We start from the raw sequence: 22,941 nt of genomic DNA on the forward strand, positions 1-22,941 counted from the left end.
GCATCTTGGTTTCTCAATTCCACTAAAAGGGCTTCTGGGAAGCCTTTCCCAGTATTGCTGCTGCACATAACCAATTCACCACCCCAATGCCATGCTTGCAAATGAAGGAAGGAGTGTATGCGTAATAGTGAGCACTGTGGTTGGTGTTCATAAGCCAGCATGTTTTCAGTATCCAGCAACTTTGTGAATTTCATTAGCCAATTAAATCCTATTGTATTAAATAATTAAGTGGATTAACTGATGCCCTCCCCAGTTGCTCAGTCACCTCCACGTGAATGTGTTCTAATAAAGTCCTGGATCTGTTAGGTCTCTGGGATGTGCAACTGATTCCTAGTTAATGAACTCTTGCCATAATTGCTTTTTTAATACAGTGGATTAGAAGATTATTTTAAAATTAAACTGTATTTATAACAACAAAAAGAATCACATGAATTATATGTTAACCAGTAGATTCTAAGAGTTAAATGATTTTCTAATACTAGTTATTACAATTACTTGATGTCTTTAGGACCTCAGATTTAATCAGTAATTTATCCCTGGTTTATTATGTTGCAAAACCAAACTTGTAAGGAACAAAATACTCCACCAGGAGGGACAGAGAAACAGATAATATCAAATTATTTCTAGTCATTATCATCTGTCTTCGGGAATTCTTACCCTTGTTATCTCAGATATATTAGCTCAGGAACAGCTGCAGTAAATACAGAAATTAGGTTTTTCTGTAGGCTGGATCCTGTTTTGAAATTTCTGTTTCTTTGCTAAATGATTACTAGCTGCAAAGCACTGAAGTCCTTACTTTCTTTGCTGTGTGTGGCCAGGCCAGTGGTACATCTTTCAGAGAAAGCGTCACTTGTGCAATGGAATTGGGGAAGTTCTTTCTTAGTGTACCAGGAGTATTCACCAGAAATATATTTGAAGGTTGGATGCCAAATCAAAATAACTTTCAGCAGAAGCTGAGACTTTGGTGCGCTAAGTCATTCTGAAAACCTAAGTTGTACCCTGATAATTGTGTGGAGTGAAGGCAGAAGAAGTTGGCATGGTTACTGCCTGTAGAGGTATGGCCTTGATGTTGGCATAAAACAAGAATAAAAAGGTTCATACAATATAAGAGGCATTTCCCCCCTTTTGCCTGCCTTCCTGATTTATGGCTGATACATTTCTATCTGTTAAGCTATCTACAGTGTCTGCCCCCATTCGGACTTCTGAATTTGCAGCAAGTCCTGTGGAAGGCTTTCAACAGCCATTACCAAAAGCATGAAGGATGTTAAAGAACAGGTGCCCTTGCTGAAGCAGAAGTAACTCTGCTGCACAGCTTTCTGACTGAGGAAATTTGATATCATTGGCTTCAATTGATCTTATTCAAATCCTCCGTGTTTTTGAAGAAAGCATCAATAAGTTATTTGAGTCACGGAACTTCTCAGCATAAAGACTGCCGGGTGAATCAGGCAAACGAGACATTGAAAGCTAAACAGGTGGAGTGGAGGGAGTTGGAAAAAAGTCCTAAATGAATGAGATGTCTGGAGAAAGAAGTTTGAATTGTTGTGGTTGAGGAGTGGAGGCCATTGAGAGTGGTACAGTGAGAATAGTTAATGATCTCAGTATCAGTGTGTTGCTATGGGGAAGGCAGAGTAACGGGGCGGTAGATAGGTATCAGGGAGGACATTGTGAGAAGGAGCTAAAGGTGACTCACTGGAGATTCAGGGCAGAAGCGAGGAAATCGTACGTAGCTGGGATGTTTGGATGGAAGGAATGAAAGGTAATGCTGAGGCTTTTGGCCTGTTTGTTGCCCATAAGAATATGGGAGTCTGGAGAAGGCTCCATTATAGGCTATTTGGGTTATAAGACGGAGGCAGACCAGAAGCCTGGGTTGGACAGAGTTTTTATGGTGAGTTTTCCCAAAGAATACTTCATCTGAGCTCTGTTTTAAACACGCTCCTTAATTTTACAAGCAGAAATGAGAACAAAGAAACAAACCCTTTAAAATCAAGCTTATCAGGCCAGATTTCAGTGTTAGCAGCATTGGCATCTGCTAATGCATTTAGATCTGAAGTTAAAATCTTGGCCCTTAGCCTGTGAGCAATATTTTATGACCATTCTGGATACAGTTCACAGCTATGCTAAGTGGTTCCATTTGAAAGACATTTTTTCAATTACAGAAAAACAATTTTAGGAAGAGGTTCTGTTCAAAAGTACTTGTTGAAATTCCATTTATGTGGCCCGGCATGGTTGCTTTGGTATGTTGCTAAAACTCTCGTGAAACCAAACTCACTCCCTGGCAAATGTATTAGTGCACCATAAGACAAACAGGAGCTGAATCTGAATCAAACCTTTGGAGAGAAATATATATATATATGGGACTCAGGGATAGTTTGGATATGAAAATGGAGCCTGTTTTTTCCCTTCAGTAGCTGCTGCAATCAAATCCTCAATTCTGAGCATCTCAAGCTTTTGAGAACATCTAGAATCAGATGTGAACCCCATTTAAAAACTAATGTAATTTAATGAAGCTACATGAATTTCCAGCTTTAATTTAAAGTCAGCAGATCTGAAGACTCACAGTGGGGAGAAAGAATAGACACAATAAAACTATCATCTAATGGAAATGTCAGATGAATTTAATTGTAGAGGTTATTAAAATGTAATAACAAACATTAACTGTATTATGGAATCACCCATTCACCTGGAGAATCCAGAAGAAAGAGACCTGCATCCCTGGGAATGGAATCACAGGAGTAAAACAGCATATTTAAAATGAAACTTCTCCCAATATAGAGGAACACAACCTAACAGCTTCCTTGTACAGAAAATAAGTTCCTGGGGTTCTGCCCTAAGATCATTCTTTCTTATTTACCAGAGAAGAATGTTTAGAGGCTTTGTGTATAAATGGGGAAAAAAGACAACGGCTGGAGGTTTCTTTGTCTAGTCATGGCTCATAACTCTGTCCCACCATATAGCCTAAGCTTTCCTTGGACAGGTACCTGCGTCTGTGTGCTGTCCCAAAACACACGGCACTGCAAGAATAAGAAGTGAGTTTTGACAATAAAAACTGTGTGTTGTAGTAGCTTGATTCCTCATAGGACTATGTCAATACAATATTAATAAGCAACTTCCTAATTAAGAATAATACGGAAGGCATTTAAAATTTGCATGCAGCAATGGAATTTATAAGTGATTTTCCAGTATGATCATTTTTTGTCTTACTGGAATAGTCATTTAGGTGATTTAGTAATCCGTGAGGTTACAGGAGCCTAGTTGCATTAGTATGCTGGTTAGAAAGCTAAATGAACAAGATTTTTTCAGAAATCATCAAAAGAAGATGTAACTTGCAAAAAAAAAATGCAAATAAATGGTTCAAGTGGGAAATGCATCAGGAAAAGAGCAGGTTAGGGGAGGGCATGGGGATCGACCGGGGTGCTGGAAGAGGGGAAAGGGTATGTGTTAGCCTGATGAATGGAATGATGGGTGGGTAACTGGAAGCCATGACTTCCAATGGGATCAGTTTAAGCATAGGTGAGAAGTTGAAGAATAAGGAGAGAAAAGAACTGGACCGATGTAGAAGATGAAGAGGACATAGCAGAGCCAAGATACACTGAGAACAGCACCTGCAGATAGATGTAGAGTTTCAGCACAAGAAGAAGGAAAATTATTGATGGGGAAGGAGGAGAGATATTAAGAGTACAGCGTACATTTTCAAGGAAAGGGAGGGCAGTGAGGTATTCACCAGGAGCTGTTTGGGGTAAACTGGAAGGAGACAGGAAAGCTGCAGAAAATTACATATTCAGATATGAAAGATTCACATGCGGACTTGCATTCAGTTCTTCTAAGTTCTTACAAGCTAGAATTACCTATCACTGTGGCTTTGCCAGAATATAAAAGTAGACAAAGCATTGAGAAAAGATAATACAATGGTGGAGAATACTGCAATCTACCTTTGTTTGGAGACCATGACAGCCTAAAGATTAGCCATCCAGCAAATGAAATGCGGATGCCTCTGTTTGACAGGATTGCTTTGGAAACCTGGATTTAAATTAGTATAATTTAAACTTCCCATGCTTATGCAGTCCTAGGAAAGGGACAGACTGGATTTACAAAGCCCTGCCTCCAGGATTTTAGTGTGCAGCTGGCTCTGTGAGCACAGAAAGAGCAACTAACAGTCAGTAGCATGGCGAACGGCAAGTTCAAGGAAACTGAACACAGTTTAAAGCATGTTTAATATCTTAACCTGATATACAATAGACTGCTTGGGTCTAGTAGGACATTTTCATTCTAGGCACTGTTACACGTCATGGACTTGGGCTTGAAAGAGCTGTCAGTTTGCAGGGTCTGAGACAAACTCATTCAGACTTGACCTATGCTGGCTTCTCAGGCAAGGGATGAATAATCCATAAGGAATTAAAAATATTTTTTGGCTGTGAATCAAAAGCAGTAATGTACCAGTCAGTCCAGGACAACGAGTGAAAAACAACTCGTATCTTTCAGACACTTAAAGCATAGGAAATGCCACAAAACAGTCAAAAATGTTAACCCTGCTTAAAACCTTGGCAGGGAGCACCGCAAGGAGCTGCATTCAAAGTACCATAAATCTGCAAAATGTCTAAAGTATCCTACAATTAGCTTTTTTGGTTTTTAACTATCACTTAGCTGTAGTATTACAAGATACTTTATGTGTACCTGAAACTATAAGAACTATACTAACTCAGGATTCCTTTTCAACACTTTCTAGCTACCTCCCATTACCTCACCATAGATTTTTATTGGATGCTATCCAGTGATTCAGTATTGGTGTCATAAATGCTGTTATGACATATGACATTTGTTATACTCGACAGCAGCATTCGTTACTGTAAGCAATAGCAGCCAGACTGCATTTCCTTGCAGTATTTAGCCATTACTAGATGAGAGGTGAGAGTAATTGGGCAGCCAGTAGAAGCAGAGTGGCCCAAGGAAGTGACACCGTGTTATCGCCCATGGTTCAATTGATGCCTTGTGTGCACATGTAGCTGGGAGATCTACTGTTGACATACAGCAGTAAACACTTCTGTTATTATTTATGATTTTTAAAATAATGCCTAGGGTCTCCATTGGGCAAGCTGTTAGAGCTCCTGCCCAGTCGGTCTAAGGTAGTGTTAACTGCCTTCTGTTGCAGGTGGGGAGATGAGGCACAGGGAAATTAAATGACATGTATTGTCAGGGAGTAAGGCAGTTACTGGAACTGGTCTCCAGACTTGTCCTGCCTCTGCCTCAGCTGCCAGTCTGTTGATTCTCCACTAATGCTCTTGCAAGGTGTTCATGGATTCATGCATATAAAAGTTACTAGGCTCCTGCAGCAAACGTTCTTTGGCAATTAAAGTACTAAAGACCTAAATTTTTGTTCCCTTCTCTGTGAATGGAAACTCTTGGAGCGTCAATACAGTCACTTAAACCAACATAAACATCCACTTGTGGTTTCTGGCGGCTTACCTGACTCATGCCACCTGGAGGTATGTGCTTTCCTTATCACACTCTTAGTTCTTGCGGTGGGGTTTCCTAAATCCATCAGTCGTGTGGCTTCTGTGGAGCCATGCCACACTGTGTGATTAATTCGACTGTTATTAATAGCGGAGACTGCTACATCTCAGGGCAGCGCCCTGATCTGGGGGCTACAAAAACTTTTTACCAAGTTTTAATTTTATTTTTTTTTGATACAAAGTGGAATGCTAAAACAGGAGAGATTCCAGAGACCTATCCCAGGATAATTACTAGCTCAGGAACTAGTTCATTCAGTGTCACTGGGTGACAACAGCAGAGCAGGAGCAGAAACACCAATACCCTCCTCCCTGTGAGGTGACTGCCATAAACACTTCAAGGCCGTTGACTGTTTTGGTCTGATTTAATCTTGTTCTTCTCCTCTTGGTTTCACTTCAATATTAAATCAAAAGAGTTTTGCATTAAGGAAAACTTACTGCCCGTCGAGCTCAACTGCTACATTAGTATACCTAAAGACAAAATGGTCCAGGCATAGAGAGGTTTATTTTAAGCAGCTGAGTTTCACCTACACCTGTCACTGAATAATTGTTACACCTACTACAGCTCCCCTCTAAAAAAAAAACAAACCAAAAAAAATAAAGTCACAGAAGAAAGTTTCAGAAAAAACAGTAAAAGCTTCGTAAAACATAAAGACTTCATTTTACAAATATAACTCCATGGGTAAGTGAGGCCAGCTAACCTCCATGATAGATTTATGCCAGCAGCATTTTCTAGCATGGGACTCCAAGGGCATAAAAGTCAGGATTTCATAGTAGTATAAGGCCAATGATTAAAGTATGTGTGATGGTAGTCACAGTAACAGCACTGAACAGGGGAGCACCCGCCTTTCTCTTAGGTGTTCTGACAGCCTGATATTAAAGACCTGCAAGTGTCAGAAGATGTAGGAAATCATCTGGCCTCTTTGACAGATTTTACAGCATAGTGTTTGTGCTGTCAAGGCAGTGAATATGACAACGTGAGAAATGACAGTAATAGGAATGTTTAGGTAAGGGAACAAGCCTAATAGAGATGCTGCTGTTGACAATACCATGCTTATATTAAAAGTAGATTCTTTGAGCCTTTTCTTGGAGATTTTATTAAGCCCGTTTTTCTACTTCTGTTATTTTGTTTTGTTTTCAGCCTTCCTGTGTGTCTGTATGTTTTTACTGCCATGGTAAAATACCATTTAGTTGTAATGTGGAAGAAAGATAAAATTCATTCTGTAACAGTGTTTCTCTTAAATTATCAGGATAGTGTAGGCAACATCTGAAGGCTGCATTGATTACGATTAAAAATCACCATTTTTTTTACCCTGAAAAGTTTGTAAACAGACAAATGAAACCCATGTAAGAGCTGGAAGAGCTGAAGTTTGAGAAGGATGGCATTGAACCCATCTATTTGGCTACCTAAAAGTGAGGTAATTTGTTCAAACCAGTCACGGGGCTACTTTTGGAGTAAATGGAGAGTGGGGACCTGTAGAGCACATTTTGTTCCACTTACCTCTTTCCAGTCACCGTAGAAAATGCCCAGACAGCTATGATAGCACTGGCACAGGAAAGTCTGGAGGGTAACCTCTGGCTAAGCTGGAGGCACACACAGCACAAGCCAGGCTTAGCTTTCCCGGCTGCCTCAGCAGTGCTCTAACCAGCTCTGCATCAGCCTTCCTCTCCCGGGACCATTGTGTAGGGAAGGATTTTGCTTGACAAAAACCAGAATCCACATACATTAGATCATCCTCTAAGCTTGAAATAATAATGATAACAACAAACTAGCTTTAAGGACAAAACAGAAGTGTTTCCTGATCTTATTTGCCAGAAAAGACTGATGAGTGCAAAAAAGCATTAGGAATAAACAGTGTTTACCCAAAGCGTTGCTCTGATCTGGGCTCATAAGGACACGGAATTTCTCTTCAAGGAGCGTGTTCAGAGATAAAACATGTAGGCAGAACATTATGAGGTAAAGCAAGATAAATGTTATTTTTCATCAAACGTGCTTTTTTTCCAAAGTAGTAGTTTTCATGACTCCTGCTTGAACTCTAGGAATAAACTCAAATTTGGCTTCCAGGTCTGCATGGGCAAACCCTTTTGTCTGAGTCCACCTTCATCTCAGGCTTTGATCACCTGCAGTGGGTATTAGCTGTGGTGTAAGAGCTGGCTCTTGAGGTCAAGAGATTTGTATAAAAAAGGAAGTGCTAATTACAGTCCATTTCAATAAGCTTAGAAATACAGTGGAGACAAGTCCATTATCTCAGAGTTAATAGGGTTCCAAGATGTTGACAATGCACACGGTCTACTTTCTTACCAAATGCTACTTAAATTATGGATTGTTGCCACAGCATGCAAGTTGCACCAAATGATGAAGACTTGAGTTTAATAGAGATTGTTGCCTATGTAAGTCTGACTTTCAATGATGTTTAATCACCTGGAGATGCATAGGGGTGCCTAGTTACATTTTCAGAAGCTCTGGTTTGCCAGCAGTGCAAATTAGGGAATTTCTTTTCAAAATTTCTTTGAGGTGCCTGTTTGCAGGTTTTGAGTGGGATTTAATCTCACCCTGCCACAGCTGTCTGAAAACGTGCAGCCAGTGCACAGAGGTGATCACCTGCAAGAGCTGTCTAGAAGAGGCACGGTGAGCTCCTTTGAAGAGGAAGGTTTTCTCATTGGTAGCTGCAGAAGGAGCCCAGATGAACTGACTGCTCGTCTTGGTTTCTGCTATGGGATGGCAAGGTTAGATGAGATGAATCCCACTCTGTGTCAAAAAACTATTACACATCTGGTCATTCCTCTAGAGTTAATGGAAAGGATGATGCATATGCTGTCCAAGGGAAAAATAAATCATTGTTCACATCCTGGTCTCATCTTCTGTAACAGAAGCATACCCATCTTATCATTTGAGAAAGGAAGGAGGATCAAAGAGGCTTTAACTGAATGACTGCAGGCATCTGAAAGTGGAGAGTGGGGAAAAGAGAAAGAATAGAATACTAATAAAAAGGTTATCTTCTATTCTCTGAATGCTTTTAAAATGGTGTTTCCATTAGTCAGAGCTATGTTCCTGCATACCTGGATTTTTTCTTGTCTTTATCCATTGCTCAGCTTCACTAAACTCCTGAAAATGACACATACTGATGCCTAAAATACATACAGCTGCAGTCAAGTAGGAAGCTCAGAGGAAAGCATATTTCTGCACCCAAATCTATATTCAGGGACCTCATTTGTAGCAGAAACTAGAATAAATTTCAATTTGTGGTGACAGTAATTTTGCTGTGACTTAATTTTTTTGTTAAGTTAACCCATCAGTAAGTTCTATTTTTTGTAATGAAAACTTTTATTTTACATAAATGCGACTTTTTTTTCCCCTCAGACTCTTGAAACACCAAGAAACCAGCTAATGTATTATGGAGATAATATTACATGCAGTACAGTACTAGATATGCTGCTTCCAATATATAAGTTCAATAGAAGAGAAAAGCCTGTTCTTCAGAATAAGATTTTAGTGTCAGCCTTAACCATGCTCTGGAGCATTTGCCATCACATAAAAAGTCCTTCAGAAAGCATCTTTGTAAGCAGAGTGTGGCAACTTCTGCAGATAATTTTATGGTGATTTATTCATTTTGAAGATCAACAGATGATGCTGATCTTTACTCTTTTCCTTCATTGCTTTATTCTCATGCAGCATTTTAAAATTTGACATATCTGTCATGTTCTCTCTCTGGGCAGCACGAGCACAACCACCACAACATTACTGATGTTGCCTTCTCTGAAGTTTGTCAGCCGAGCGGTGTGTTGAGGAGGTTATTGCTCTGCAGGGGTCCAGTTGATGCAGTGTCACTGAACACCTTCCCCTTTAATGGCAATATAAAAACCAATCACTGCCTTTGGGGATTTCTGGTTTCAGAAGAGCTTGGTGGGACTGTGGTCCCACACTCAGTAGCAGACCAAGGATTTTTGCCAGAATGCCATCTGCCTTGTTCCTCATCTATTTTTTTTTTCCTCAAGACAGATTCCCTTGGAAACATAGACCTATGTGTGTGCCCACATATAAATATTCTAGACAAATGTGTTCCTATTACATGAGCAAAAATACTTTGGTAGAAATTTTCATGAAAAAAACTCCAGAGCTGGACAGAAGATGGAGATTGTTGTCCTTTTATTCTCAATATATTATTTCTGAATAAGTTCTGAATATATTCAAGCATGCCTCATTAACACATCCAGCGAGGTTTTGACATCTTGAAGACTCCTCTCCAAAAGTTTCTGCTTTAATACTTTCTGGTTTGATTTGAAACTATTTCAAATATCCAGAATACTACCAAAAGGCCAACTAAAATCTAATATGAACAACCTCAAGTCCACCTGAAAGTAGCTTTACACTAATGGTCTGGGTCTAGAAATCCTTATAAAAAGGCTTTAAGTTCTTTTATATAAAGGATTTTCTTCTATCAGATAAATGCTCTCTTTGCTCGAAGTAATTCTTTGATTGATTCTTTGATTGAAAAAGGATTTGTCAAGTTCTGAAGATCTGTTTAAGCTCTGGAAATAATGCCCCTTCATCTAGGTCACATTTTCCACACCGTAAGAAGTTAAGAGAGGTCCTCTTTTTCCTTTGGTCTAACATTGCTCGACACCCTTACTCTTTTGAAGGAAATACATTAGGCCATATCCTGCTGCACACTCACTTCTCACCCAGGACAAATCTCTATACACAGATTTTTAAACGATAACAGCTGCATTTCTGTTAACACACTGCCTGGGTAATTTGAGTTTTCCTGTGTTCCAGGGGAGTCACTTTCCACCCTTGTGAATGTCTATTGAGTAATTTTTCTAAGAAAATTCTCTGCACTTACTTTTCTCTTATCTTCTTCTACTAATAGGTGGGTCTAGGAAACTTGCATTGTATGCCCCTACTTAGTCTATAAAACTGTGTTTCTCTTCAAAAGGTCTTAACTGTTAGTGCACTGCTAAAAGCCAAATAAAAGTGAATTTGTTCATTATAAGACCTTGTGCTGTAACTCATTGTTGCAATAATGAATCTGTTTGTGATGCCCTGATCCTGCCATCATTCAAGCACATGATTGCACTGAATTGAATGACTTCACATGCATAAGGTGAGTCACGAGATTAAGTGCACACAGAGATGAGCTAATTTTCCCTAATACAGTTTGCCAAATCTCTGTCTATTTAAATATTTCTGAGAAAGGGGGGGGGGGGGGGGGGGGGGGGGGGCGAGAAAAAGAAAAAAAAAGTAATTCCACTAGAGAATGACAAAAGGATTTTATTTTGGTACCAATATATTAAAAACCTGTATCAGCAAATTGTTGGACTCCTCTCTTTCCCACATTGCCTTTTGGTCTCCATTACTGAGAATATTTAGTAAATTGCTGCAAGTGAATTACAACCTGCTCAAGATTATTCTTCTATGCCTTCTTCCCTGGAAGATCTAAAGAAACACAGTGGGAAGGCAAAGGGAGGAGGGGGTTGCTATTGTTTGCAAGTGAAGAATATTTAGGAGGCTTTATTCAGATTGGAGATTGGAGGACTTATAACAATGTCAAAAAAGTGCAGTCCTAAGCAAAATGTAGTGTACATTTGGAAGACGAGAAATAATTGCTGTATTTGTTGAAAGCTGTTTATAGAAAAAAAAAAAAAAAAGCACAACATCTATCGTATGGTGAGATCAGTTGGCTGGTAAATAACATTCTGCTTGGTGTGACAGTAATGAAGAATTTTATCTACAGCCACTGCAATCACAGCGTGCAGCATCTGTAAGCATTTTATTTACTCTTACTTAGGCAAGCACGCTAATGTGCACATGAAGAATCTTCGTAGTGTTTGGCAACCTTTCCACCTGCTGTTCTACCCCCCTCAGAAGGACTCCTCAAAATTAAAGTTTTGCCTAATTTCTTACCAAGTAAAAACTGTGGGTCAGATCATGAGCTGGTGTAAAGCAACTCAGTGCTTTCCTCCCATTTCCCAAGTAAGGATCCGAGCCCATCCAGTTCATGTTTCTCTGCAGCACAGATGATGCCATCTCAGAAGCTGGAGGCCACATAGCCACTGTCATGCTATACTGTGTCCAGGCTGAGAAGCAAGTCATATTGGTTGTGGGGATGCACCAAAACGGGGACACTGCTCTAGGTGTGCTCTGTACACCTGAACTAGCTTTGTAGAGGTGGTACCTGGGACCTTGATGTGGTGCAGTGCATAGATAAGACTTCAGACCCAAGTCCTCTCCTGCTGCCAGGATGCCCACCAACATTTAACTATGGGAAGGCAGTGTGCTCATGGCAAATTAAGTTTATAATTATCTGTAGCCTTGGCGTTTTCTAACTATACTTGGACTGAAGCTGATTCAAAGCAGGGACTGTGTATTTTTGCCTTTTACACATAACCTGAGAGGTGCCCTGTTCCTAAGAGACTCTAGACTGAGTGATTGACATGATGATGCATATGGTTGCAGCTCCAATAATGAAAAAAGATCTTAATTCAGAGGAATGTAATCCATTAGGGCTGTGTGATTTATAATAGTATCGTGAAAAGATATTCCTTTTAAAAAGGGAACAGGAAAGAAAATATGTTTGGTACAATGTGGTATGTAAGGAATTAGTAGCCATTGATAAGTAAGGTTTCAAAAAAAATCCTTCTCTTGAAATATATTCTATTGACTAACTATCATGTGCCAAAATTAAGCTAAATTACATTTCACCTATTCTGGAACAGAGTTTAAAAGTTCTGAGTAATGACGTTGGTTGAACCATTAATGTGAGTCCTCAAAATATAAGCAGTTTCTTGATACTTTCTACTTTGGGGCATCTTTTTTTAAAAAAACCCACACAACAAAACCAGATGCTGCTCTATGTGCATAGGAGAAATCAATGGATGGGATCAATATTCCCTCCACAGGTAATAAATGCTGAGAAGCATTTCTGTCTATCTAAATTGATCCTAGAGAATTCTTTAAATTGGTTCTGATGTGTATAAAAATCATTTCCCTATTGATCAAAGCTTTTCTTTCTTTCTTTCTTTGATATGTTATTTCATCTCTGCCACTGGTAATGGTTTCAAGCTTCTCTATGCAGTTATGATAAACAGAATTTCTTAAATCCATGCAAGAATGTAATTTTAATGGAACAAAAAATAACTGAGTTTGTGTCTTTGAAGATGAATGCTTTGCTTACAGTTAGGCAGTGCAAATACTTTTAAATTGGGAAAGTTACTACATCTGAATTATTTACAAGAACGTCTGAAGTACCTGCCATGCTTTTATTAGAAGCAGTTGTCCAAATCCAGCACCTCAAACTCGTCTGTTCACTCTGGGAGTAGGAGCTGCTGGAACAGAGAGGAGAGGTTTTGGTCTTTCACTGTCCTTGTTCTGCTCTGTATCTGAGATGATGTTAACTGCTGAATCTATGGAACAAAAGTATTCTGAGATAGCAAACAGTGCCAGTTACCAGTATGAATGTCTCAGCCTAACATGCTACAGTAAGTTGTGGAGTCTGTGACTTTGGTTACAATGCGATTTTATTAACTTTTAAGCTGCTAGACTGCTCTAGGAACATTAAGTACTTGTCTGCTAAAACAGGAATTTTCAGAGTATTCGATAATTGAATGTTACGTAATTTGTAAATTAATTTGCCTGAAGAAAAGTTTAATGCTCCGATGTGTCTCCAAAGGCCTTGCTGGTGAGGGTTGTTGTTGCTTTGTTCAGACGCAGCCCTGTGCGTGTGTAGCAGCCTGCAAGGTGAGCGGGATGCGCTGGGACAGAGCGGGCAGGCTAGGGTCTGCTGGAGCATTCGCTCCCAAGAGGGCTCCGCTCCCAGCTGCTTGAGAAATCAGCTGCTTGACAGCCTTTATGGTTGTGACTTGTTCTAAGATGAAATCTAAAGGCTTTGGCCAACATCACTTATTGGCTGTCAAAGCCTAACACCTGTCAACTGGTCTGTTTTTTAGGCTTTCCCAGTTCAAAGATGTCCCTGTTCCCAGCTGTTTGAACACATAAACCAGTAAAGCAGTACTTAATGTGGGCTTGGCAAGGTTTCACTCAAAATTTATTTTACAAAGACGACGGTAATCATGACTGTGATTTCTGTTAGGCTCTTATGGAATACAAATAGTCCGTGTGCCTTTTGACAAGTACAGGGTTTTTTTCTCTCTACCCCAAGTAATTTGGTTCCATCAACCCAGCAAATTAATCTTGTCTGGATTTGTCTTCTGAAGAAATGCGGTAACAAATTAGATTGCTTCAACATACCAGCATTATTTTAAATTTATCCACCAGTTACAATTAGGAGATGGATTTCATATCATATTCACATGAGTAGCTTTGGTTTTGTTAGTATTTACATAGCAGCATAGGTATGCAAAGTTCCTTGCAGATGAGCAGCAGTATGTTGCTTGCTTATATGTAACATAACTGAGCTTCACTGAATGCAGTGACTTTGATTTTAAGCTCACATGTTTAGGTCAGTGTGAGACTCCAGTAAAATTACTTCTTTATTTTGCCAGATTCTTGCTTTTGATGCTTCATGGCTATGGCCTTTCTTAGACCCATAACTTTATGTACATTGGAAAATTTGCAGGACCAGATTTCCATATAAGATAATTAATTTTAATTACCCCATTCTCCAAAGTGGGGTATCTGTCTTAAAAGTAATCACATTTTTTGAGGTATTAATTGATTTTAGGGTTCAGTTCTGGTCTTAGAACAACGTAGGGATACAGGTTTAGTATCAGGAATAGTTTTTTCTAGAAGGGCATGAGTGACTTTTATTGTTTTGTTAAGTACAAACTTATTTCCAGCCCAAACAGCACTGCACTTTAATCGATACCTGAAAGCACGAGCACTGCCAGTCTGGAGATGGCAGCCCTGGGAGGCAGCATGCAAGAGATCACACACAGAGGTTTTTTTTCTGTAGGACACAGGGACTGGAAACCTACGGTGGTAGCTTACTCAGATGCTGGGGAAAAAAGGGAGCTGAAGTGCACTGATTGTTTAGAGGAAATTCAGTTTCATCCAAGAAGAAAGGTGTCTGTTCAGAAATACCATGTCCCATGCTGTGCTGCTTCTGACAGCTTCTCCGGCTGTCTCACAGCTCCCTGATTAGCTGGGATTCAGGCTAGCATTTTGCTGGAAACAACACCTTCCACCCACACCACCTGTGTAGTAGTTTGGGGTCTGGCTCAGCTCTGGATTTCACTGTGGGTCCCCAGGGAGGGAAACAGCAGCAATATCATGGGCTGGCTGAAGCTGGAGGAATGCATATGGAGAAAGATGATCAGCCAAGTACATTTTGGTGTGCAAATAATTTTTTTCTGGAGTAAGCTGTCATTCCTCTTAACGATTCCTTGCACAGAAGTTGTTTATACCTTTCATTAACTTTGCTGCCTTTCTCTCTCTACCTTTTCTAACTCACTGCATCCTTTTTGAAGCAAGTGACCAGATGGTCAGAGCTTATGTTATTCTAAGGACATAATAGAGGTACATTAGAAAAGAATAGTTTCTGTGTTCTAGCAATGGGCAACAGCAAATCAGCTGTAATTAGTACAAAGGTTGCAACTGTAGGGTCTCTTGGTTGTGGCAATATGCTTTGTCATCACTCCTGTCTGCCAGTTGGAGGAAGAAGGATGAGCTCAGGACTGGCATGGGGCCAACCACAGCAAAGCTACATTTTATTTAGTTCCCCTTCTCGCCCGTCTGAGAAGTGCACCAGCAGATCCAGAGTTGGTTCTTTGGAAGCCTCGTGAGCTGGAGATCTAGAGGCTGTGAAATCTAGAGGTCGGAGTCTTTGAGGCTTTGCATCTTCTAAGCTGAAACTGTTCATTTCAATGCAAATCAGCATAACTGCTGAGTTCAGTAAATTTGCATAGACCAGCCTCACCTGACAGTTTGGTCAAAGGTATGAAGAATAATTTATCTCCAGGCTTTTATCTTCCTCTGAGTGTTGTATCAAAATGCCTTTGTTAGTGCGCAAGTAAGTATCCTTCATTAAAAAAGAGCTTTGTATGACAATTATGTAGTAGTTTTCCTTTGCTTTCCTAATTGGAGAACATTTTGAAAGAGCAATAAAACACAATTTGTTCCCTCTTTCCAAAACAAAACATCTCTTTTTGGAAGGAAGGAGGGAGTAAATTTACATTATAAAGAGCAAATTGTTATGAGCGTGTAGATCAGTGTTGACATAACGGGTGACGGAAATGAGATGTTCTCATTTTGTGCGTTCCCCTCCCCTTTCATTCCCCTTCGCACACATTTGCCTGTGCATCCTGCTGCTACCAAGCGAGGAAGTGACTGCAGTCATAGTCCAACGATAGTAACACATCATAACTCAGCTAATAAAAATTCATATGAAATGAATCATTCTTCACCAGGGCTGTCTTATACACCTAAAGCCTTTCCCCAGCGAGTACTAGCGGTGAAGGCACGTGCAGTTTACTACTGCACCTCCTAGCTAGTTGTTTTTTATTGCCCCTCTCTATTTTCCTATTGGTTTTGTCATTTCCCAGTACTGTCGGAATATCAGCATGGACGGCCCAGATGAGAGTGCTCTTGTTTTGCTTCAAGTATAGGACTTACCTAGCGAAGATTTTAGAAAAAGGTAGCACTGGGGTCTGTACCTGCCCCACTGGCAACCCAGGGGAGTGAATTAGACACTGAAGCTGTCATCTTAGTTATCAGTCCCTTACTTTCTAGAAGTGAACTGCAGTTGTCCAAATCTTTCCTCCTTCCTGGCCCCCTCTGTTTGTAACAAGTGGGTTCATTACTGGTTTTGAGAAGCTCAAAGTGACATTAACCCCCTGCCCAGCTGTTGCGGTGTCAGGGCTTCAGGCAAATTGGCATTTGTTTGGCTCCTAGAGAAGTCATCCCAGCGATTGCCTGGAGAGTCTGGCTGCAAGTGAAATCCATATGCAATGCTTCTGTCAGCAAAGGCTTGCTGGAAGAGAGTTTATAATAAATATTCACATCTGCTGCTTTGGACACTCTAATCCATTCTACAGATCTTTGCTGTGTCAGGCTTTGTTCTAGATGAAGAAGCCGGGTAGTTATAAAGGTTTGCAAATAGGGCATATTTATCATGGTTAACTCTACTTTCCAGTTCCCTTTCTTGCACAAATAACCATGACCATGCTAAGTGTATCTTGTGATTAAATATTCTCAATGCATTTATAAGATGTTTTAGACTATGTGCTTCCTTTGATAAATGGAGAAAATGGCAGTTGTTTACTTCCCGGGCTGTCAAATGAGGCCATCAGATCTCGATGAGCAGAGCGGAGACCATCATTGTTATGAATTAGTTTGAATGGAGGGATGATATATTCACTGGATAAATGATACATCACACAGGCACACCCCAGGCCCTATGGCTTGCACATTATTAAAATTGGGACAGATTCCTCCACACTAACTTCTGCTGGGCAGTATGTACCCATTGGCTGCTTGGTGAATAATCTGCATGACTAAAACCAGTAAAATACCTCCTGTTTTTTGTAATCTTCCCAAAAATCATGACCTCAGTGCCAGGTTGACTTTGTCAGTGGCAGTATTAGTTGTTCCTCTCTTGGTTGTGTCTTTGCTTTCAGCGAGAAAATCCTGATAACGTCAAAAGAGCTGTAATCATTTGGAGGGTATATTGGACTTGCTCCTAATAGGAAAACATGTTTGACCAAGATCATGATGGGCAGTACAATGAACCCTGTTGTTGGGAGGACCACATCGACTTTGAAATGAATGTATTGATCTTTTTTGGTTTTTAATATGTGAAACTCAATTATCATAGTTAATTTCTAAAAGGAAAGACTTTTTATGTTGTGGCTGCACAAGTAAAAGGTGCTTCAAACATATCACTTACCAGCTGTTATCTGCTTGTATTTAAGCAGGAAGATAATAAACTTATAAACACATTCTGCTTCCTTGAAAATGATGAAAACTGAGTCCATTTGGTTTGTAAATAAACACATGGAAACTGGGAACTCCTTGGAACCTTTTTTAGGTTTTATTTTTTTGACTGTTAGACCCAATTCTATGCTAACAATTTCATTATCATTGTTTTTTTCCATAAGGATATAAGGGAGCAAGGCACTCAGTTCAGTGAGATGCCTGACCTCCTTGAAACTCCGTTGAAAACCTGTCTCTTCATTTCTTACAGAGCTGTACAAGAAAAGCAGCGTTAAAAGCATGGTCTGACGCTGATACCTCCTGGTATCAGAAGAGCATCTAATTCTCCACTGCTCAGTCTGCATGTCAGAATCCAGCCCTGAATAATTGTATCCAAATAGAAGTAAAACAGCAGTGCTTCTAATGAGTAGCATGCCGGGGTTTCCAGATTTGCTTAATCACTTCAAAATCCAATCTCATTATTATTGATCTGTCCAACTTTCTGTTAACATATCTCAAAACCCAGGAGTACGCACGTATGTCTTTAAAGCGACAATCTCCAAACTTCCAGCGCCGCTCTCTCGCTTTGCCTTTGCAAACCTTGATAACTCTCCTCTGAATTTCAGGTCGTGTCGTGGCTCTGGCAAGCAGTGACGGATCTGTCAAGGTTCTGCAACTTGAGTGTGGGCAGCTCTCCAGCCTGCGGGGCCACGGCGGCGAGGTGCGCAGCATCACCTTCCATCACAGGGCAGAGCAGCTGCTTTCGGGGGGTGCCGATGGAACGGTGTGCCTCTGGAGCTGAGGACCACCACACCGCTTAACGTAACCTTAATCTCGAGGCGTTACGGGAAAGAACGGTTTGATAGCGTAGCAGCTAGGGCTTTAGTGAAGTGTTTTCACAGTTAATGTTTGCGGTGGGAATAATCGCCCCAAAGGATACGTCTGTGTTTCATCCAAATAAAATCCCCAATTTCTCTCTCTTTCTGTTGACGCGGGGTTTGCGAACATCAAGAATCTCTCTTTTGGTGGGTTCTGGAGAAATAGCTTTACAATGACGCCTAATGACAGAGCAGACGAATTGCAAGGAGATTGATTTTGAATGTAACGCAGCCCGAGACAGGCGAGCTGGGCGCCCCTTCGCCAGTGCCCGCCCGGGGGAAGATGTGAAGTTGTAATAACGCGGGAGCGGGGGGTCTGTCCCCGCCGCCCACGCTCCGCCGCCGCCAGGGCAGCAGGAGAGCCGCAGCCGGGCAGCGCGGCGCTGAGCGCAGCCGCGGGGACCTGCGGGCCGGGACGCGCCACGGCGGCGGAGAGGGGCCGCCCCGCGCAACCCCCGCGCAACCTCCGCGCAACCCCCCGGGCAGGGCGCGCCGCTCCGCGCCATGGCGCGCCCGCGCTGCGGCCCGCGGGCCTGAGCGCGCCGCCGCTCCAGTCTTTCCCCCACCTCCCCTTCACCACCCCCATCCAAAAAAAAAAAAAAAAAAAATAATCACAGGGAGCGCGGAGCGGCGCGGCGCGGGCATGGCCGGCCCTCGGGCCGGGGAGTCCCCGCAGGGCAGCGGGGCCCGCCGCTGGGGCTGCCCGCCCGCCGCCCGCGGGGCTCCGCCGCCCTCCCCCTCCCGTCTGCCTCCAGCCGAACCAGCCCCCTCTCCCCCCTCCCCGCCGTGGCAAATCTGGAATCGCAAGCGATCCGCTGGGCATAGGGAGGGGATATAGATGGGTTTTTTCTCGCCCCCCTCCCCCCCGCCCAACCCCCCCCCCCCCCCCCCGCTCAAGACCTGAGGAAATCCAGCCCAAGTTCGCCGCGATGACTGTGCTGCTGGCATCGGGGTGTCTCCGCGGCATCCCTGCCTCTGGACCGCGCCGCTGCTCGCCCTGAATCCGCACCGCCGGGTTAAAGCTTAATTCTCATGTTGTGGTTGCTGGGCTGCTGCCGCTTTCCCGTGTTTTGCGATGGGAGGTGGAGGAAAAAGGATTGTCCGTGAGTCAACACTGAAAATGTGATTAGGAGGAACTGCTTTCACTAATCTGTTTCTAACCTTTTAGTCCATGTTGGCCTGTGACCCCTTTCAGCTTTCAGATCGAGCCTGATTAGGTAAGTGTAAATTATTCACTTGGGGTGAGGGAAGGTGGATGGGTATGTTTTGCACAGAGACTTACCTACGCTCCTGGCCTCTCTCGTGATGAGAAATGATGAGAAAGTTCAGCTGTAAACTAATTCTGAGCTGAACAGCATTTGTTTACTTGTTGAAATCTGTCCGTGCAAGACGTCTGCAGTCTGTCTGATTTCCAGGATTGCCGCTGAGCTGAGCGCTTGTGAGTTGCTGTGGGACGTCTCGGATGCTCTAGCAAAATATAGTGGTCTTATTTATGATCTTTGGAGAACTTTTTTTTTAATCATTTGGAGAGCTGCCTCATCAAACGTCAACAAATTCTCTCTGTAATTTCACATTTCCTCAGACATTAATTACTTCATTTGCTTCTGCTCCCCGCCCCCCCCTCCCCCCCATGCCCACCAACCTGCAATGTTGCAACCTACCTGTAGCATTTAGGTGGGCAAGATTCTCTGCTCTGTAGACACATAAAGCAGCCGTATCTGCGTGAGTCACTTGATTTCCAAACATGTTACAATAGATACCGCTGATAGTAGTAACAGGGTGCATAGTCCTTGTGATGGAAACGTAGCTAGTGCTTCAATTAAGAAGGTATCTTTTGAATTTGATAAAGCTTGTGTAATATCCGGTGTCTCCCTCTGTTGTGGCTTTGGAAAAACTGCTTTGTCAACAGGATCCCTTAGCTGCTTCTGTAGGATTAAAGCTTTCTCTCCTCCTGCGGTTGCTTTTTTTGCTTCAGTTAAGGGAGAATTAATTGCTGAACATCTGCAGTCCACCAAAAATCCCGATACATAAAAAATATCTCCCGGAGGGGTGGAGGGGGGGGTACGTGTTTGCCTGTGTGTGTAGGTTAACGCATGTTTGTATATACTGTGTGTATCTGTGCGCGCACACTGTGGGAACAGAGGAAGAGAGGAATGACACAGACAGCCAAACAGTCCGGTTTTGGTTCGTGGCAGCCACTACCTCCATCGTTTCTCAATCCCCATAATGCTCATATTTCAGCTCATTTAAAAGTTTCCTGTAATACTTTGCCCAGTCCTCTTAGGAGAGGTCAGAAACCATTTTGCTGCTGGGGTTGCACCGGCTGTCGGCTGTGCAGGCAGGACGGTGTGTCGGTGCCGGTGACGGCACCACGGGCAGCCAATAGCGCACCCAAGGCACACGCACGGAGCCTTCGCCCGGAGCTGGCTCTCGCAGGGGCGGCCGTGCAAAGCTCCTCTCCCTCGCTGGGTCAGTCCTGGGCTCGACCACTTGAGCACAGCTTCTCCGAAGGTCGGGCCGTGCTGCATCGCTCCCAAAGTTTTAGAAAGGCTCCGGCTTAATCAGAGAAACACGTAACAGCGGCTCCATGCATTACAGAGGCGTTTAACATCCTGCTCTCTGCATTTCTTTCTGGGAATTACTGAAATGCTGAATAATGGAGAAGGTGAATTGCATCTTTGCTTCTGTTGGGATTTTATGTACCTGCTGCAAGCTGGGCTGTGTTGGTAGTCCAGGTAGTCCCTCTTCCTCTTCAGAAAGGCTGTATATAAAATTCTGTTATTCCACCTCTTGCAGACCAAGTATAGCCCAGCACCATCTTTCACATTGGATGCAGATCTACCTACAGATTATGCTTATCTCGTTTTTCAACTCAGGTTTCCTGCCCCAGTTCAATGAAGTGGGCTGTGCACCAAACGTAGCATGGACAGACAGTGGTCCCAGCAGGTGGTTAAGGTGATGCTTACACTTGGGCTCAAATCCCTCTGAGCTGCTCATCACCATGTGATTTTAGGCAGCTGGTTTAATTTCTGGTGCATCAGAAAACTCGACTGCAGGAATAAGGAAAGTAAAAATTAGATTATTCTGTGAGCCGCTATTTCTATAAAGATATTTTGTGAGCGTATGCCTACAGGCATGTGTGTCTAATTTATGTATTTCACATGCTGTATTCTCTTTAGCAATAATTGAGAAGAGGCTTAATTCAAATGAAACAGTGATAGTTATCTGTGCAGTGTGAAAACACTGATTTATTCTTGGGTGCTGGTTGAAACTGTGGCCTTTATAAGTCAATATTCCTTAGAATTTTGAGTTTGTTCTCACTTAAAAATATTTGTTTTCAGACCACAACACTGGTCTCCCTATGGAAGCAGCTGTTTCTATCTGGCAGTGAGATCCCATGGAGAAGCTGAGGAAGGGGATGGCTCTACATATCCATGAAGTCTGGATACTTCTGTTTGTAATCCCTGCTTTGGTAACTCCAGCTGCCATCAATCATGAAGACTACCCTGCCGATGAAGGGGACCAGACCTCCAGTAATGACAATCTGATCTTTGATGACTACCGAGGGAAGGGCTGTGTGGATGACAGTGGCTTTGTGTACAAACTGGGAGAACGTTTTTTCCCGGGACATTCCAACTGTCCCTGTGTCTGTACTGAGGATGGACCTGTTTGTGATCAACCAGAATGCCCTAAAATCCACCCAAAGTGTACAAAAGTGGAACACAATGGATGCTGTCCAGAATGCAAAGAAGTAAAAAACTTTTGTGAATATCATGGGAAAAATTACAAAATCTTGGAGGAGTTTAAGGTATGAAACCCTTTCTTCAGTATTTAATAGTAGTATCCTGTAGGAATTGTATTTCTGTTGGGGACTCTCAAAGGCACTCTGTATTTGCTTACTGCTGTTAATTGATGCTGAAGCTGAAGTCCTTTTCCAGCTGTGATGCAGGTCTGGCTGATGTAAAAGCTGCCACCCCACCCCTTACGTGCACTTGCTGAGGGCCAGTGGTTGTTCAAAAGCCCCTGTGTGAAATGCCAGCCCTCTGAATCTGCTACTCCAGACAGCCTCCTCCTCTGCTCATAACATGCATCAGGTTGGATACCAATGGTGTCTGTAAAAATGGTGGTAAACCAATACTGAGTGCTTTTTAAGAACCTCTTTTCCAATCTGGATAGCAAAAATTATGGTATGGGACTGAGAATTGTTACTCATAACTGTGTGAGAATGCAAGTAAGTAGATTGCAAGCTATATTTAATATTTTCATTTCAACTGTGATGAGCCTGTCTAGAGTGGCAGCAGATGAATTCCTAGGCAGATGATCATCTCGAGTAATGAGAAGTATGGGGTTTAATTGTAATGTTTGAGTTTCTATTAGGAATGTTGTAAAGAAATCCTTCTGGGATAGATCTTAAAATAAGACCAGATTTTCAAAAACCATTACCCTTTACACAACCTGCATCTCTCATTCTAATGAGTTTGATGTTTTCAATTCTACTAAGGAAAATAGCATTTCACAATGAAGAGCAGGGTCTGTAAAGGCAATAGGTATATGTGAATTTATTCTCCCAGGTCACATGGCTTTAAGATTCTTACGTATGTAATTAACGACAGCCTATAACTCTTCATGGCTGTATGCCTGATCTCATTATAAACTTGCCAATTTTTTTTCTTTTCTGACAATGCAAATA

At 42.1% G+C, this 22,941-nt stretch overlaps 2 protein-coding genes across 3 annotated transcripts in view; both read left to right on the forward strand.

Annotated features, from left to right (window-relative positions):
• The window catches only part of SPAG16 (sperm associated antigen 16), a 413,429-nt gene extending 395,076 nt beyond the window's left edge, over positions 1-18,353 (forward strand). Inside the window, exon 17 of the mRNA XM_037397615.1 lies at positions 18,000-18,353. Within this exon, the coding sequence (XP_037253512.1) occupies positions 18,000-18,175 (176 nt within the window). The 3' untranslated portion in view covers positions 18,176-18,353. The remainder of the gene's footprint in view (positions 1-17,999) is intronic.
• Positions 18,354-19,151: 798 nt separating this feature from the next.
• VWC2L (von Willebrand factor C domain containing 2 like) overlaps positions 19,152-22,941 on the forward strand; it is a 62,915-nt gene continuing 59,125 nt past the window's right edge. For both annotated transcript variants that reach the window (XM_037397387.1, XM_037397388.1), the window contains exons 1-2: positions 19,152-19,468; positions 21,593-22,059. In XM_037397387.1, the coding sequence (XP_037253284.1) occupies positions 21,649-22,059 (411 nt within the window). In that variant the 5' untranslated portion in view covers positions 19,152-19,468; positions 21,593-21,648. The remainder of the gene's footprint in view (positions 19,469-21,592; positions 22,060-22,941) is intronic.

This window comes from Falco rusticolus, chromosome 8, assembly GCF_015220075.1.
Source record: "Falco rusticolus isolate bFalRus1 chromosome 8, bFalRus1.pri, whole genome shotgun sequence".
Lineage (NCBI taxonomy): Eukaryota > Metazoa > Chordata > Aves > Falconiformes > Falconidae > Falco > Falco rusticolus.